General features: G+C 35.8%; 1 protein-coding gene across 1 annotated transcript in view; it reads right to left on the bottom strand.

The window, feature by feature from the left end:
• LOC120525034 (solute carrier family 2, facilitated glucose transporter member 4-like) overlaps nt 1–15623 on the bottom strand; it is a 105782-nt gene that overhangs the window by 66162 nt on the left and 23997 nt on the right. Inside the window, exon 2 of the mRNA XM_039746978.1 lies at nt 12260–12355. Coding sequence (XP_039602912.1) covers nt 12260–12355 — 96 coding nt within the window. The remainder of the gene's footprint in view (nt 1–12259; nt 12356–15623) is intronic.

Genomic DNA, 15623 nt, shown 5'->3' on the forward strand with positions numbered 1-15623 from the left:
GGGCAGTCTGCAGATTTTCAAATGGGCTTTGTATGTGCCAGTCAAAGGCATTCACCACATTGTTCTGAAGCAGTTAAAGTTTTTTGTAATGTGAACCTTCATACTAGGATGAGACTTTTTGGTAGACTTTTGATTTTAAACTGACAAGTACCCCAGTTTCTTCTCTTGAAAAGAATCCCATAAAACAATGTTGCCACTACCAGCATGCTTTATGGAAGATGTAACACAGATGATCACCTATCTAATCAATTTTTTGCAGTACAGTTGTAATTTTTCTTATTGGTCTGTTGCTTACTTTTCTGATCAAGGTCATTGTTTCCCACATGCTCACCATGGTCCTATTCAATTCCATCCTTCAAATAGTGACTTTTGCATTTCTGGGAATGATATCTTTAAAATTGTATCTTCTTACAAATCATCATACAGTAGAATTAGTGAATAAATAAAATGTTTATGGGTCAAAACAATTCATTTCTTGCTAATCTCAGGCTAAGTCCACAATTGACTTCCTCAAACAGAGCTTTTTGTAAGAAATCACAAATAGAGAGTGCAATTGTTGTCTATATTTTTGTAACAGTAGTACTGGTCTGCAAAAAAATAAAAAACATGTTTCTCTCCGTTTAAATATTTTAGGAGCTCTTTATGGATTTGACTGTGCTGAATCCAAACCTTGCAAAAGAATTGCTCTATCAGATCCAGTTGAAAGGTGAAAATTAAAAAAAAACAAAACACTATTTTAGAAATAAGAATAATATATTTTTAAAATTAATTATTTAGACTTAAAAAAATAATAAATTACTAACAGTTGATTTAAATATAATTATTATTTATAAAAAGTAGTCATGTTTTTTTCCCTCTAAAGGTGTTTCAAGGCAGAGTGACCAACAGATGTCTGCTAACATAGTCTCACTCCACATTTCACTACAATGTCCCTCCATTTGAGCGATATTCTGGTGAAACCTCACCTCATGCTCATGAGAGACCGCCACTATGTTCTCTTTCAGCTTTTGTTTACTAGTTACCTGGTCAAGATAATGGATTAATTAACCCAACCTTGTTTATCTTTGTAAAAACCATTTAAACAACAATTTTCTCTCTTCTCAACAATAAAAAAGTCATCTTTCTAGCCTTTTAAATATAAATTTGGAAGGAATAATAATAGAGAAAAAATACTGATTGAGAGCAAAAAACAATAGAAAATACTTTATTTTAGGTTGTTTCCACCTCAGCTAATATTAAGAATGAGAAAGACCACCATTTTTCAGCTCAAAATATACTTCAAATATCATACTGATGCCATAAAATGAACATATCTTATTTTTTTATTTTAAATAAGCGACCTTTTTTTTTTCAAAATGGCACTTTTCAACTGTTATCTAACAGAAACAGCTTGTGATAACACAAGTTCCAATTTCAGAAATTGATTTAGCACACCTAAATCCATAAAGTACGCCATTTTTTTTTTTTTTTTTTGCATGGGAGGATTTTAGTGCAGACCAATATAGTCTATGGCAATGATTGAACTGGCAATTTTTGCATTACAATCTAACATACCTCATTGATGAGATCATACTAAATGCTTTATCAGACAGGCAACAGCAAAAGTGTCAAGATTCATGTTCATCAACACCATCAACACCAACTAAAGTACGACAACATGAAATAAATGTTGACAGATTAATTTTCTTCCTGCATGTAATATTGTCCCATTCAAATTCTCTGTCTTCATACAATAGAACAAACAAATGTAACACATTCTTGTAACTGATGATCATGGGAAACTAGCCTAGCACTAGCACAAGACTGAAGCCAGCCATCAGACAGTCCCTCACATGTTCCACTCGTGTACATATACACACTTATAATTTAGCCTGATCCATTAATCTGAAACACATGCCCCAATACTAAACACCGTGCGGCTCTGCCACCCAACAATCCCAGATTGACAGGTTAAATGATCAGCCTTGTGGTTCAGGGTTGACTGCTTTATCCATACAACATTATTGATTATTATAATTATTTTTATTTTAGATCAGTTTGCTGTATGAAGACTCCTAATTTCACATAAAAAGTAGAGAATCTACAGCTTCCAAGAAAACACCACACTTGTGCATGTGCAGTGTCCCATAATAGAGAAATAGATTTTATTTTCTCATGAAACAGAGAAATCTTGACATTTCCATTTTCATGTGAAAATGGTGAATCAGACATTTCCAAATACATGTGACACTTGTCTGTGCACTTTGTCACAGGAGAAGCCGAGAGTCTCTATTGTTGTCACTGCCCCATTTACTGGACGGCATGTTGATACGGCGCTATGTGATAATGGTATCTTTTTTCTTCCATCTGCAGAGAGGAAGATTGACAGTTCTCCACATCTGATGTCACTACCAGGGCCTGTCCACCTGGACAAGCCTCTTCCTCCCAGATTTCCTCATAGCCCGAAGAGCCGCCATTTTGGTCAGTCATCCTGAGAGAATGAAAGTCTTTGGAAGACTTGTTTCTGCATGTGCACATGCACATGCTTCTTTTCCGACTTTCAGTTATACAGTGTTTGCCGCAAGGTGCCCCAAAACTTTGATATTGTTGTATGTGTTGTACTAAATATATAAAAATGAGTCAGATTTGATGGTAAAGGAGACTGCTATTATTTCTTCTGAATTTGTTTGTTTTTCCTAGACTCAAATAATTTTCTTTTGAGAGTGCTTATTTCTCATCTAAGTTCTGAATGTTGATCTTTCTAGTTTAATTTTAATTTTGTTTAAAGACTTATTTTATTTTATCATTATTACACTAGAGTGAAAGGGAATGTCTACAAGATGGTAGTGAGACCAGTCTGTATACAATTGCTCCAATGAACAAACCAAAGGAAAAAACACATTGAACCTGGCTAAGACACCTGAGCATGATAATGTTCCGTCATTATTTTTGATTAAAATGACTATGGTTTGCCTATAAAGGCAACTATATCTGAAAATAATGAGCCTATAAACCTATGCTGCATACTTTTGATATGGCTAAGTAGTAAATTACATTATTGGTTCAGGTTAGAGCTTTTTGTAGTACTCTTACCATTTAGTCATTTTTCAACACAACATAATGGTGGTCTTTTAAATGTATTTTTACAGACAACAATAGTTTGTAATGTAGCTCTGAACAACACAATGATAAAGATTATGGCATAACTCCTAGCCCATATGTACAATATGTGACAATATCTTATATGTACAGGATACTTTTATACATGTATGGGATACTTTCATATACATACGAGATGTTTATACATATGCATTGGATACCCGAAGTGCGCTTTTGTAATTTTGTTAATCTAACTGTATCTTGTACGTACATGAAAGTATCCCTTATGTACCAAGATATCCCATAATTTGTTTATCACTGTGCGATTCAGAGCTACCATATTTTGTTAATACATTAGTACATTTTAACTTCTCTTTGCTCTTAGTTTGTAAAATAGGTATAGCATGGCAGCTCACAGACAGCCTCCAGGTGGTGAAAACTGAACTACTTTACCAAAGTAGTTTTAGAATTTTAAAGTCTACATTATTTCAAAATTGAAAACATGTTCAGGTCCTAATGTGTTCCATTCAGTATTGTAACTTCATAAAAAGCGTTAATTTTATCTATACGTTCATTTACTTTTTCTATATGTTTATTTATTTTTTCAAGGCCACTCAAGGGTTCATCTAAATGTTTCTTTTTTTAACGAAGGAGCATATATTGAAAGGGATTTCTGTTTTTGCTGTGGTACTGAATGGGTATCGAGTATTGTGAGATTTCAATGGTGCTGCTGTCAACTACAAAACTCTGATATTCTGACATCCTTACTCTTTAACCCTCACAAGAGATCAATGTTAATGATCTTTTATAATGTTACAAAATGGACATTCTGTTTGTTACTAGAAGCGCATCTCATCTGTAAAGATGCACAGCTCACTGCCTCCAGGCACCACCTTTTTGTTGGCACCTCTTTAGCACCCACCTGCAAGAGTGCTATGATTATTTTAAGTAAGTAGATGTTGCAGCTTGAGATTCTTACCTCGACTAGTTGTGATAGGGGTAGGTTCTGTTATACTTTGGTTGAGCTGGATGGGAGGAACTTGCTTGATTTTTGTCCACATCCCATACATAAATACTTTTTTTTCAGGTATGGTTAAAAATATAATCATTTCATGGTTGTTGAACTTGATAAATATCCCTTTATTGATCCACTTTTAGATAAGGACTTTGTTTCAGTAAATCTAAGCATTTTTACCTTTTCTTCTGCTTTGGCCAAGTTTGTTTCCAGTCTAAATCTGGTAGATTCAGTTTAATCCATCTTTCCTGCATGGCATAAATATCTCTCTAGATCCGATTCCATTTTCATTTTCATGTGCCTCACCTCTCATTCTTTTAATGTATCCTTGCTATTGTCTTCTTTGTCCCATTATACTGATATTTACTTCTATCCACTAGACCTGCACGATGGTGATTTAATATGTCTGTTACAATACACAGCATTCATCAAACAACTCTCTGCAAAAATGAATACCGTGACATTTATTAAGGTGAAAGTAAATTTACTAGGCAGCACTGCCTTTGCATGGGAGGCTAATAAATGTTGTATAAGAGGTTTTTCTACAGCTTTCACTTCTTCAAACTGTCATCAACATGCTCATTCATCCAGATCAGACATATTTCATTTACTCTTGATATGCTGTGGACACTTGATGACTTCTACATATTACTAACAAGGATCATATTCTTTCTCTTAAGGAGCAACAAAACATTCTTGTTTCTTATGCTCTTCATTGTTTCTCTACGGCTTTTAGCATCCCGATGCAGCTCATAGTTGTTTATCCAAATAACTGTTAATGATACATCTCACAAAACAACTCTATATGTCAATGATATCCTTCTATTTCTTGGAAATATATTAGATGATTTACCTATTATTTTAAACCGGTTTTATAAATGAAGAACAGTATGAAAAACTCTTTGATTACAAAATAAATCGGAGCAAATCTGTCCTTCTTCCTTTAAATTTCTCTATTGATCATTATTTTATTTTTGATTTGATATATTAATCCTTGATGGGAAATTATCGCTTTGCATGACCTTTTGGTTGTTCAAAGTGCAGGGTCAGCCATTGTATAGCACCCTGGAGCAATTTTCTGATTAAGGGCCTTTCAAAACCCCAGTCCTTCTTGTAAAGTCCCTTAAATTCATCACTATAATATATTTTAACAGAGCCCCAGAACAATCACACAGTTTTGTTTGAATCTCATCTTTTTCTTCCATTTTCATTATTTTTTAGTATTTCTTCATTTGCTTGTTCCCCCTTGTTTGTTTCTCTTTTAATATCCATCCATTATCCAACCCACTATATCCTAACTACAGGGTCACGGGTGTCTGCTGGAGCCAATCCCAGCCGACACATGGCACAAGGCAGGAAACAAACCCCGGGCAGGGTGCCAGCCCACCGCAAGGCACACACACACACACAAACACACACACACACCAAGCACACACTAGGGACAATTCAGGATCGCCAATGCACCTAACCTGCATTTCTTTGGACTGTGGGAGAACATGGGGACACAGACACGGGGAGAACATGCAAACTCCACTGCGCCATCGTGCCGCCCTCTTTTAATACTTATGTATATGTGATTTCTCAGTTTTTTTATTTTTAATAAATCTGCAAAAACCTCAAGTAAACTTTTTTTCACATTGTCATTATGGGGTGTTGTGTGTAGAATTCTGAGGAAAAAATTAATTTAATCCATTCTGGAATAAGGCTGTAACATAACAAAATGTGGAAAAAGTGATGCGCCGTGAATACTTTCCGGATGCACTGTATCAAGTTTTGTGACATTTCCAGCAAGGCACCTGAACAAAAACTTTAATATTCCACCACAGTTTTGACAAGATGTGTTACCATGAACACACCTATCTACAATGTTTTGGCATACTGGTATCTCACTAGAATTGTCACAAAGGACTTTCTGTATGTATCAGATGTCAACCATGTGCTCTTGGAAGGCAGCTTGAGGGCTCATCTAGTTGTAATTCCACCCCGAACCAAAAGTTGGCCCTGTCGCCTAATGCTTCTGCTCCTTTCCTTCCTACATATCGGACGACTGCTAATCTATCACTTCTGGGTTTACGTCTCCTGGCCCCACCTCTTCCAGTCAGCCCCCTTCTTAAGGGGCAACACCTCTATCTTTGGATGAGTCAAGTTCTGACCATTGTCTGAAAAGACACTCTGAGCTAGTTTTTGCCTCACTTCTTTTTTCTTTTGGCCATCAGATATATGGGGCTCACCTCCAAGGTGCCCCAGCTCTCTTTAACTGTCTTTTGATTTTGTTAAATAGAAAATTTGAGAATGTGTGCTTGTGTGCAATGATTGTAACAGGACTAAGCCTGATTAAAGATCTCCATTAGGGTTATGGCATTGATGATGTATTTTATTACTTATGTTACACTTTCTCAACATTCTACAACTATTTTGGTGGTTGTAGACCGATTCTTTAATTGTGGCATTTTTGTGCTTTTTAAAAAAGTTACCCTCTGCCAGCAATACTTTGAAGGAAACTTTATTATTAAATTATACTATTTCAGATCGAAGGCCACAATTCATCTCTCATTTTTGGCAGATTTATGAAGTAAATTAGGGTATAAGTTTATTTTATCATCTAGATACTATAAAGAATCCAATGGATAGACTGAGTAAGTTGATCTTACTTATAGAAGGTTCTGTGATGTGTGTTTTAAGTGTGTTGTTGCCCTTGGTGAAGTTTGCCTATAATACATTGTATCACTCAGCTATTTGGATATCTCCATTGAGGTTCTTACATGAGTTTAAGCCTTCTTTGGTAGAATTTCACTGTTGAAATCAGAAACTGCTACCAAAGTTTTTCATACAGTGAATATAAAAAGGTGTGGCTCACATATGCAAGATATCCTCCAGAGGGTTTTCTCTGTTAACACTTGCTAGATGGTTTACACTACTGTTAGACCACCCGGGTCCATTTACTTATAAGTTGTCTCTTCAGCCTCATTTTATTTAAATTTTTCTCATGTTAAAGGTGTGTATGCCAGTCCTTACTTCAAACTTTGTTCTCCACTTCCACCTGTTCAGGATGATGGCGACCTGGAATATCAGATTCAGAAGATTTTAGACTTTTGTTATTACACTAAATAATAGACCTTAGAACCGTATTTCAATGATTATAGTCGTGACGAGATCTTGGGATCCATGTCAGACTCATTATGCTCTTTGGCTTTTATGTTCTTTTCATCTTCAGAATGGCAAGCCTTATGGTCAAGGCCAGAGTTTATGCCTTAAAATGGGGTTATGCCTTGATTTTTTTTGTGATTTTCTTAAAATTTTCATGCGCTCAAATAATTTTCCCCTGAGGGCTCTTTTTTCTAAGATTTTTTAGTTTAACTTTGTTATCTTGTTTTGAATTAATCCTTGTAATTTTATTTTATTCTTATTCCTTGTTATTTGTTTTCTTTACGGCCATCTATTGCAATGGTACATCTCCCGGAGATCATATTGTGTGATGTTATTAGTGCAATTTTATTGAACCTTGTGCCGTGTATCACATAGTGTCCAAGTTTGTGAATATCAAATCTTAACTTTTTTGCAAGTGCTATCCTTAACAACTTTTAGGTTTCTGACCTTTTGAATAGTCTTTTTCAGACTCTGAGTTTTAGTTTATATTTTAGGTTTAGCCATATGATTGTTTATCTTCCTAGTTTTGACACCTGCTAAAACTATAGCTTTCTGAATCCATTTTCTAGTGCTTTATGCCTTGCCTCTATGTCCGGCCAGTCTTTCATCTATGGCATAACAATGACACTATTACTAGGTGTAAGTAAGACATTAAGGAAATGACCTAAAGTGATTCTGGGGTCTCCAGATCAAGCTTGAATGTTGTGGCTGTGTCAGCACAATGTTTTACCGATTTGGTGTTAGCCAGCCAATGATAGATAGATAGATAGATAGATAGATAGATAGATAGATAGATAGATAGATAGATAGATAGATAGATAGATAGATAGATAGATAGATAGATAGATAGATAGATAGATAGATAGATAGATAGATAGATAGATAGATAGATAGATAGATAGATAGATAGATAGATAGATAGATAGATAGATAGATAGATACTTTATTAATCCCAAGGGGAAATTCACATAATCCAGCAGCAATATACTGACACAAAAAAAACTATATTAAATTAAAGAGTAATAAAAATGCATGTAAAAGCAGACAATAACTTTGAGTAATGTTAGCATTTACTCCCCCGTGTGGAATTGAAGAGTCGCATAGTGTGGGGGAGGAACGATCTCCTCAGTCTGTCAGTGGAGCAAGACAGTGACAAAAGTCTGTCACTGAAGCTACTCCTCTGCCTGGAGATGACACTGTTCAGTGGATGCAGTGGATTCTTCATGATTGACAGGAGTTTGCTTAATGCCCGTCGCTCTGCTACAGATGTTAAACTGTTCAAACTTTACTCCTACAATATAGCCTGGTTTCTTAACAAGTTTGTACAGGCGTGAGGCGTCCTTCATCTTTATGCTGCCTCCCCAGCACGCCACCGCATAGAAGAGGGCACTCGCCACAACCATCTGGTAGAACATCTGCAGCATCTTATTGCAGATGTTGAAGGACGCCAACCTTCTAAGAAAGTATAGTCGGCTCTGACCTTTCTTACACAGAGCATCATCAGTATTGGCAGTCCAGTCCAATTTGTCATCCAACTGCACTCCCAGGTATTTATAGGTCTGTACTCTCTGCACACAGTCTCCTCTGATGATCATGGGGTCCATGATGGGCCTAGGCCTATTACGATATGAAATAGCCACATGAAAACAGTAGCAGACCTGAAAATGCTTTTGCTAGGAAATGAAGAGCAAAAAAGTATTGTCTTAGCCAGAATCACTTTCTTGGCAATGGCTGCCATATAAAATGTAGAAGATATGCAAGTTGTTTCTATGTACTGTACATTTATCTATTTTACCTACTGTATTTAATTACTTACTTTTTCCTTTTCATGTATTTTTTGTATTTTTTTAATTTTATTTTTGTGCTTAATGAAAATGCACGGCAGTACTTTGTTGTGTCCTTAAGTAAATGTAATGGATGTTGGTTGTGATGTAGAACAATGTTATACATACTGTATATGATTTGTTAAGTAAAATTCTTTATTTGTTTTAATCTACTGTATACTTAATTTAAGGAAATTAGAGGAAAACTGAAACTGATAACAGGTTACACAAAGAGTATTTTACAGTAAAAATACCAAAATACTCCAGGTGGATGTTTGGGTTATTATGTTAGAAAAGGTTAATAAGGTCTGATTATTAATTTTTAGGAGATGCAAAAATAATGTGAAATAAAAAGTTTTCAGCTTGCCTCCAAGCAGATAAATCCTTGTTTGCACTCTTCTTTGTCTGTTTTTGTGTCCTGTGGTTTCATTTAGGGGATTCGGTTCAAGAAAATTAAAATTCTTTAACTAATTTTTATTTTGAAAAAAGATGTTTTTTCCATGTCATCTTTTTTGTGCCGCCATTTTGTTTGAAAAAGGGCACTGACATTTTGTTGAGTTGTTACTAGGGGGTGTGGTTAAGGAAATCATGTCTGACCATATAACATTCACTTTGTCCAAGACTGGATTCCTACCCTATGGTTTGCTAAATTATTGTGTCTACATTAGGAATTTCTTGTAATGAATTTGAAGCTTAATTTTGATTAAACTAGGAGGCTCCGCCCCCTGCTCGCTTCACTCACCAACCCCCAGGTTTGGTCCTGTGGAAATACAATTTAAAGTGTTTTTTTTTTTTTTTAATGGGAATTGGTATATATGCATTATGTTCACTTTTTATTTTAAAACTTCAGTAAAAACAATATTTGGAATGAACTTTTTTTCAAGATCGCATTGAATTTTGATTCCTTGTTTGGTCTTAAAGCATGATAATGCAACGTATAACTGGCCGTAAGTGAATATCGTTTCTTTGTCTCTTATAAATAAACTAACTTGTTCAAATGTTTGTCCTTGTGATTTGTTAATTGTCATTGCAAAAGCTATTCTCACAGGAAACTGTAAACGGTTTAATACGAATGGCACATCAAGAGCTCCTTTTTGCCTGAACACCATTTTGAGTTAATTCAATAAAAATAAGACTTTCTGATAAAACAATCTACTTACGAAAATGGGAATATCCAGAGCCAATGTAGCCGATGGCATTGTTCTCAAGCTGTGGATTTCTGGCCATTGTGGATTGCACGGCTTTGTAAGAAATAAATCTGGCCTACTGATAGTTCTGGATATTGCCTTTGCATCATGATGCAACTGTTGCAATGCTCTTTGGAATACCTTGATATGATGATGGTAATATTGCTGCTTTACCTATTTTGAATTTGCCTGAACTATTGATATTTTAATTTTGAACATGACCAATGAGACCTTGCATATGTTCCATTTTAAGTGTAGCTTGATTCGATTTAATAAAGAAGAGACGATTAGCTGCGACTTTTACATACACATTAATAATGTAATGTTGCGACAGGCATTGAGATGATAGAAGAGGGTTAAATACATGAGAATGTATAGCTAATTTTGACCCGAAATACAGTATTGTATGGGTGTTATTTCGTTTTTCTGAATGCGTTTGATTCATATTGTACGACCATCCTGTTTTGCCTTTTGAGAAAGGCAAAGGAAAGAGTAAAGGGTCGGCATGTTGCGATGTATTTGACATAGCTTACAAATCATACTTTACCTTTGGATATACACGAACATCTACTCTGTCTTTAATATCTCCATCTTTCGAAATTATTTTCGTTGACAATTCGTCACTTGTGAGTTTATTATAAATGCGACTGTGATCTTTTGGATTCATATAGAAATCCAAGAAAATATCTTTGTCCGTGTTTTGCTGATATATTTTGTGTAAAGTGTGATACTTTTGGATGTATGGATTTGTATGCATTATTGGCTGTATACTTTCTATTACGTTGGATTGTTTAACTGTTTCAATTCTATGTTGCATCGCTTCTCCATGATCATAAATATACACCTGACTAAATTGTGTTTTTTTCGACATTAAACTTGTTGTAGCTGTTGTTGTGGGAACACAGATTCTTATAGCATATGGTCCATTATTGTGTAAATCAAAGTTTTGTGCACTGAATGATGCTAATGCGAAAAGATTATTGTAGACGCATATATTTTGCCTGTAGTGTGTTTGGATTTCACTTTCACTAAACAACAAATCTTTTAATTCTTGCAGAAACGCCTCTTCATTGGGAAGCAGCAGTACTTTTCCCTGATGGCAACACGAATTAGACGATTTACAAGTCTCTGACTTAAACTTTAAAGCCTTACAATATCTATATACTTCTGATATATCACCTATGGCCATATATTTGATATCTTTTTGCTGTTGCGTTATTTTACCTAGTAATAATTTCCATTTGTTTGAGCAAATGCGATCTGTAGTCTCTTTTGTTTGACACTTTCGAATTTTAGTACTGTCATGTTTTTGAACTTGCTCTGCGTGTGTATTACACAAAGGTTTTTATTTGAGCCTTTCGAATTCCACTGCTTTCATAATCTGTAACCTGCTCTGCATGTGTATGGTGCCAACGTTTTTGAACATCTTTATGAAGTTCTACTGTGTCTTTTACTCTTTGTCTTTTATTTCTGACCCCATTTGGACCGGAAAGGTTTTCAATTCCACTTGTTCCGGGCTGATTATTACTTTCCTTACCTAGGTCGCCGTCTCACGGGAACATGCTTCCAAAGGATGTCAGTATGACATGACGTGACCGTGACTTGACCAGGTCACGGGAAGTGAAAGTGTCTCTGCCTCTCTTAAGTGTCTCTCTGTCTCTCTTCAGAAAATCATGTTTTGTCTCAAGATTTTTTTTATAATAGAGAGATTTTATAACTGTGACAAAAGATTTTTGATCAACCACCTTAGCCTGTCTTAAGTTTTCATTCCTATCTCCTGATCTTCTGTCACCTCTGTGTGTGTTTCCTTGAGCCTCTTTGTGTTTCAGATGACATACAGTGAAATTGTGTCTATATGCATTCAGTACATACACAGGTGTATAGAAAAGGATTCAGATAAAATCTGATGACAAAAAAAGTATTTACAGAATGCAAAGTACAGAAGATTTTGTTAAGACTGCCAATGTTTGAGGCAGCTTCTTTCTGCTACTATAATCTCTCTGTCTTACCTTTTGTGGAGCATTGATGACTCCAATGTTGTAGCCAAACTGCAGTGAGCCCAGAACCGCAGAAAACACAGAGAGAACCAGTGTCCAGGTCACCTGCTGGAAGTGGGAAACAGGGGGAAATATTACACACATACTCAAAACCACTTAGATCTATTCAGGGTCAAGAAAGACAGTAGCCCATCCTGAAAACACTGCACACAAGGCAGGAAATTACCTTGGATAGGGACCCACTCACACAGAGATCATTTTGAATCTGCAATTATGTTAAACTGTAAGTCTTTGAAAATGTGGAGTACTTCTTTACCCTACTAAGGACTATGCGAATGTGCCACCCAGGAACAAAATCAATGGTATAAACAAATCAGGTATCTTTATGGAAATAAATTAGTAAGATTGATTTTACCTTATCAAGCAAAACTGATTCTAACATATACTCCACACATTTCTTTAAAATCTAAGTAAGACTTTTGGAGACGGTATTTGGACCCATAATAAAAAAATAACAAATGGAAAAATAAAAGAATAAACAAGCCTGAGAAAGCAAGTGACTTTAAACAAAAAGGAAATAATCTATAAAGAGACATGCCCCTATGGGACACTTGATATTTCCAGCTGAGGGGCTCAACCTTAAAAGTCACAACAGTGACAGAGACCTCACATGGAAGGTAACGTGACCTACTAAAGAACACAGTCACAAGCAGCTGTCTCACTAATCTAAAATGGAGCGTGTGAATTAACAGGTCCCAAAAGTTTAAGTGTTGGCAGCTGTGATAGACAAGGGCATCAGCAGGAACATGCTGTTCTGTTTGAGTGGTAGAGTAAGAGTGAGAGGAGAAGAAAAAGTTTATAGAGAAAAAGGGAAAGAAAACAAACAGCAAAAAGAGGGAGAAAGGAGAGGAAATAAAAATGAGGTGATGAGGAAAATACATACAAGTACTAGAAAAAGAGAACTAAATGAAAAGAAAAAATAGAAAAAAGTGAGGCAGGTAAGAATAAAAAGATGAAGGGGAAAGAAGAAGTGGGAACAGTAGATAAAGAGGAAAGGAAAATAAGAAAAATAAACCTAGGAAAGTAGTAAGAGAACAAGAGGAATAGAGACATGAAATAAAGAGGAAGAAACAAACAGACAAACAGAGAGGCGATGAGGACAGAACAGAAAAAGATTAGGAAAAAAGACGAATACAGAAGAGATAGAAAGACAATTAAACAAGAGGAAGAAGACAAGCAGAACAAGAAACAAAGGAATAGAAGAGAAACAAAGCAGAAAATGATGTAAAAAAAGAGCATGATTAAAATATAATTAGGAAAGGAAAAAGAGAAAATCATATAGGAAGAGGAAAATGCAAATGCTGAAGAAAGAAAAAAGTAGAAAAGAGAGGAAGCAGAAGAAAATGGCAAAGAAAAATAGAAGATAAGGAAAACATGAAGGCAAATTCAAAAAGGTAGATGAAGAGAACTGGAGAAAAAGGAAGAGGGAAATAAAGAGAAAACAAACATCCAAAAAAAACACAGTTTGGCAGCCATCTTGGCCTAGAAGCAAAGAAGTATGAATAAAGACACTGAAACTAATCTCTAGTCTGTTGGCTTGCATGCTAATATTATATAGTTGTTTTAAAGATTGGCTAAAGGCTACAGCAACAAATATGAACGTAAGGTACAGTATATACCACCTTGTATCCAGCAGCCACACCACATGTATGTCAGAAGAGGCAATCTACCTAAAGCTAAACATGTTTGGACCCAACCAGTACTTGGATGGGAGACCATCTAGGCAAAGCCTGGGTTGCTGCCGGATGAGGTATTGGTGAGATCATCAGGGGCATTTACCCTGCGGTCTATGTATGGATTCCAGCACTCCACTACAGCAATGTAGACACCTTACTGTAAAAATGATGCTATCCTTCAGATGAGATATTAAATTGAGGTCCTGGTTCTTTGTGGTCATCAAAAATCCCTGGTCACCCTTTGAAAAGAGTAGGGCATATCCAGATGTTCTGGCTAAATTCCCTATCATGACCTCCTCCATTTTGACCCCCTAATCATCCCTTCTCTCAACATGGCTAACTGTCTCTCTCACCCCTTCACCATCTAATTGCTAATGTGTGGTGAGCATACTGGTGCAAAATGGCTGGTGTCACATCATCCAGGTGGATAGTACACATTGGTGATGGTAGAAATGGCTCCCTATTTTCTATGTAAAGCACTTTGAGTAATGAGAAAAGCACTATATAAGTGTAATTAATTATGATTATTTCCCTACTTAAGTGTAGCTCAAAGGGCTTTTACAAGTTGGAAAAGAAAAAAAAAAGTTATAACAGAAGTGTAACAGAAGAATCCCTAAAATGTATGTCCCTATTTTTTAAAATGGTAGTAGTCAAGGTCAAATTTGAAAACTGACACAAATCAGGGTTTATAAAACAAGAACTTGGCATGGAAACTGGCTTAAGAAGATTCAACCACCTGTAAGTTCAACCTGGGTATTTTAGTGACCCAGGATAACGTGCAAACAGAAAAATTTGTTTCATTGCATATTTCAATAATGCGTCATTCATATTCTGATGTCCGTCACTCCATCCAGCCACCCACTTTCTAAACTCAGTTGTTCTAAACCTGTAACAGGAACAGGGATCATATGATTTCATGATCGTATGACTAGAACTTTTAAATCGGCTTATATGTCATTATATCATCATGAAAAAAGACACAAATAGCATTAATAATACTTAAATCACTGAAAATGCTGTGTTTTGAAGTTTGTCTATGTATTTAAATAGTGGCAAAATTTGAACTTGTGCACATAACATTCAGAAGCAACTTAGTTAACTGATTTGCAAGTTAAGCATTTTCTGTTGCTTACTTGCTTTATGAAAGAGACAGATGTCACAATTTAGATTTTTAAATATTTTCAAGCAGGGCTGTGTGTGAGACGTGTGATGGAGATTTGCTCTGACTGTCAACGTTGGTGTTTGTGTTTGAAGGCTTAAGCTACACTCATGCACACAATCACTTGTTCTGATTACTGAGGATCTGTTTATGCCAACAGAAATGTCTTTTGGATATGTGAACGTGTAAAATACTGTGTACACCATATTCAAGTTGAAATATCCTCTCTCATCCTAAATCTAAAACACTGAACCAACCTATAGTTGAAATTGTACAGAGTAGTTCTCTCTTTGTTTTAAGGATTAGTAATATGCAAGTGAGAGTTGTTTGGACAGGACAGATTATAGTATTCATTGAACCATCTATCCTCTAAACCCTCTTATCCAGGGCAGGGGGCAGCTGAAGCCTATCCCAGTAAGCAATGGGCAGAGGCAGGAACAACACGATGCCAGCACATTGCAGGATGAACACACACACACTC

This window comes from Polypterus senegalus, chromosome 3, assembly GCF_016835505.1.
Source record: "Polypterus senegalus isolate Bchr_013 chromosome 3, ASM1683550v1, whole genome shotgun sequence".
In the NCBI taxonomy this organism is placed as follows: domain Eukaryota; kingdom Metazoa; phylum Chordata; class Cladistia; order Polypteriformes; family Polypteridae; genus Polypterus; species Polypterus senegalus.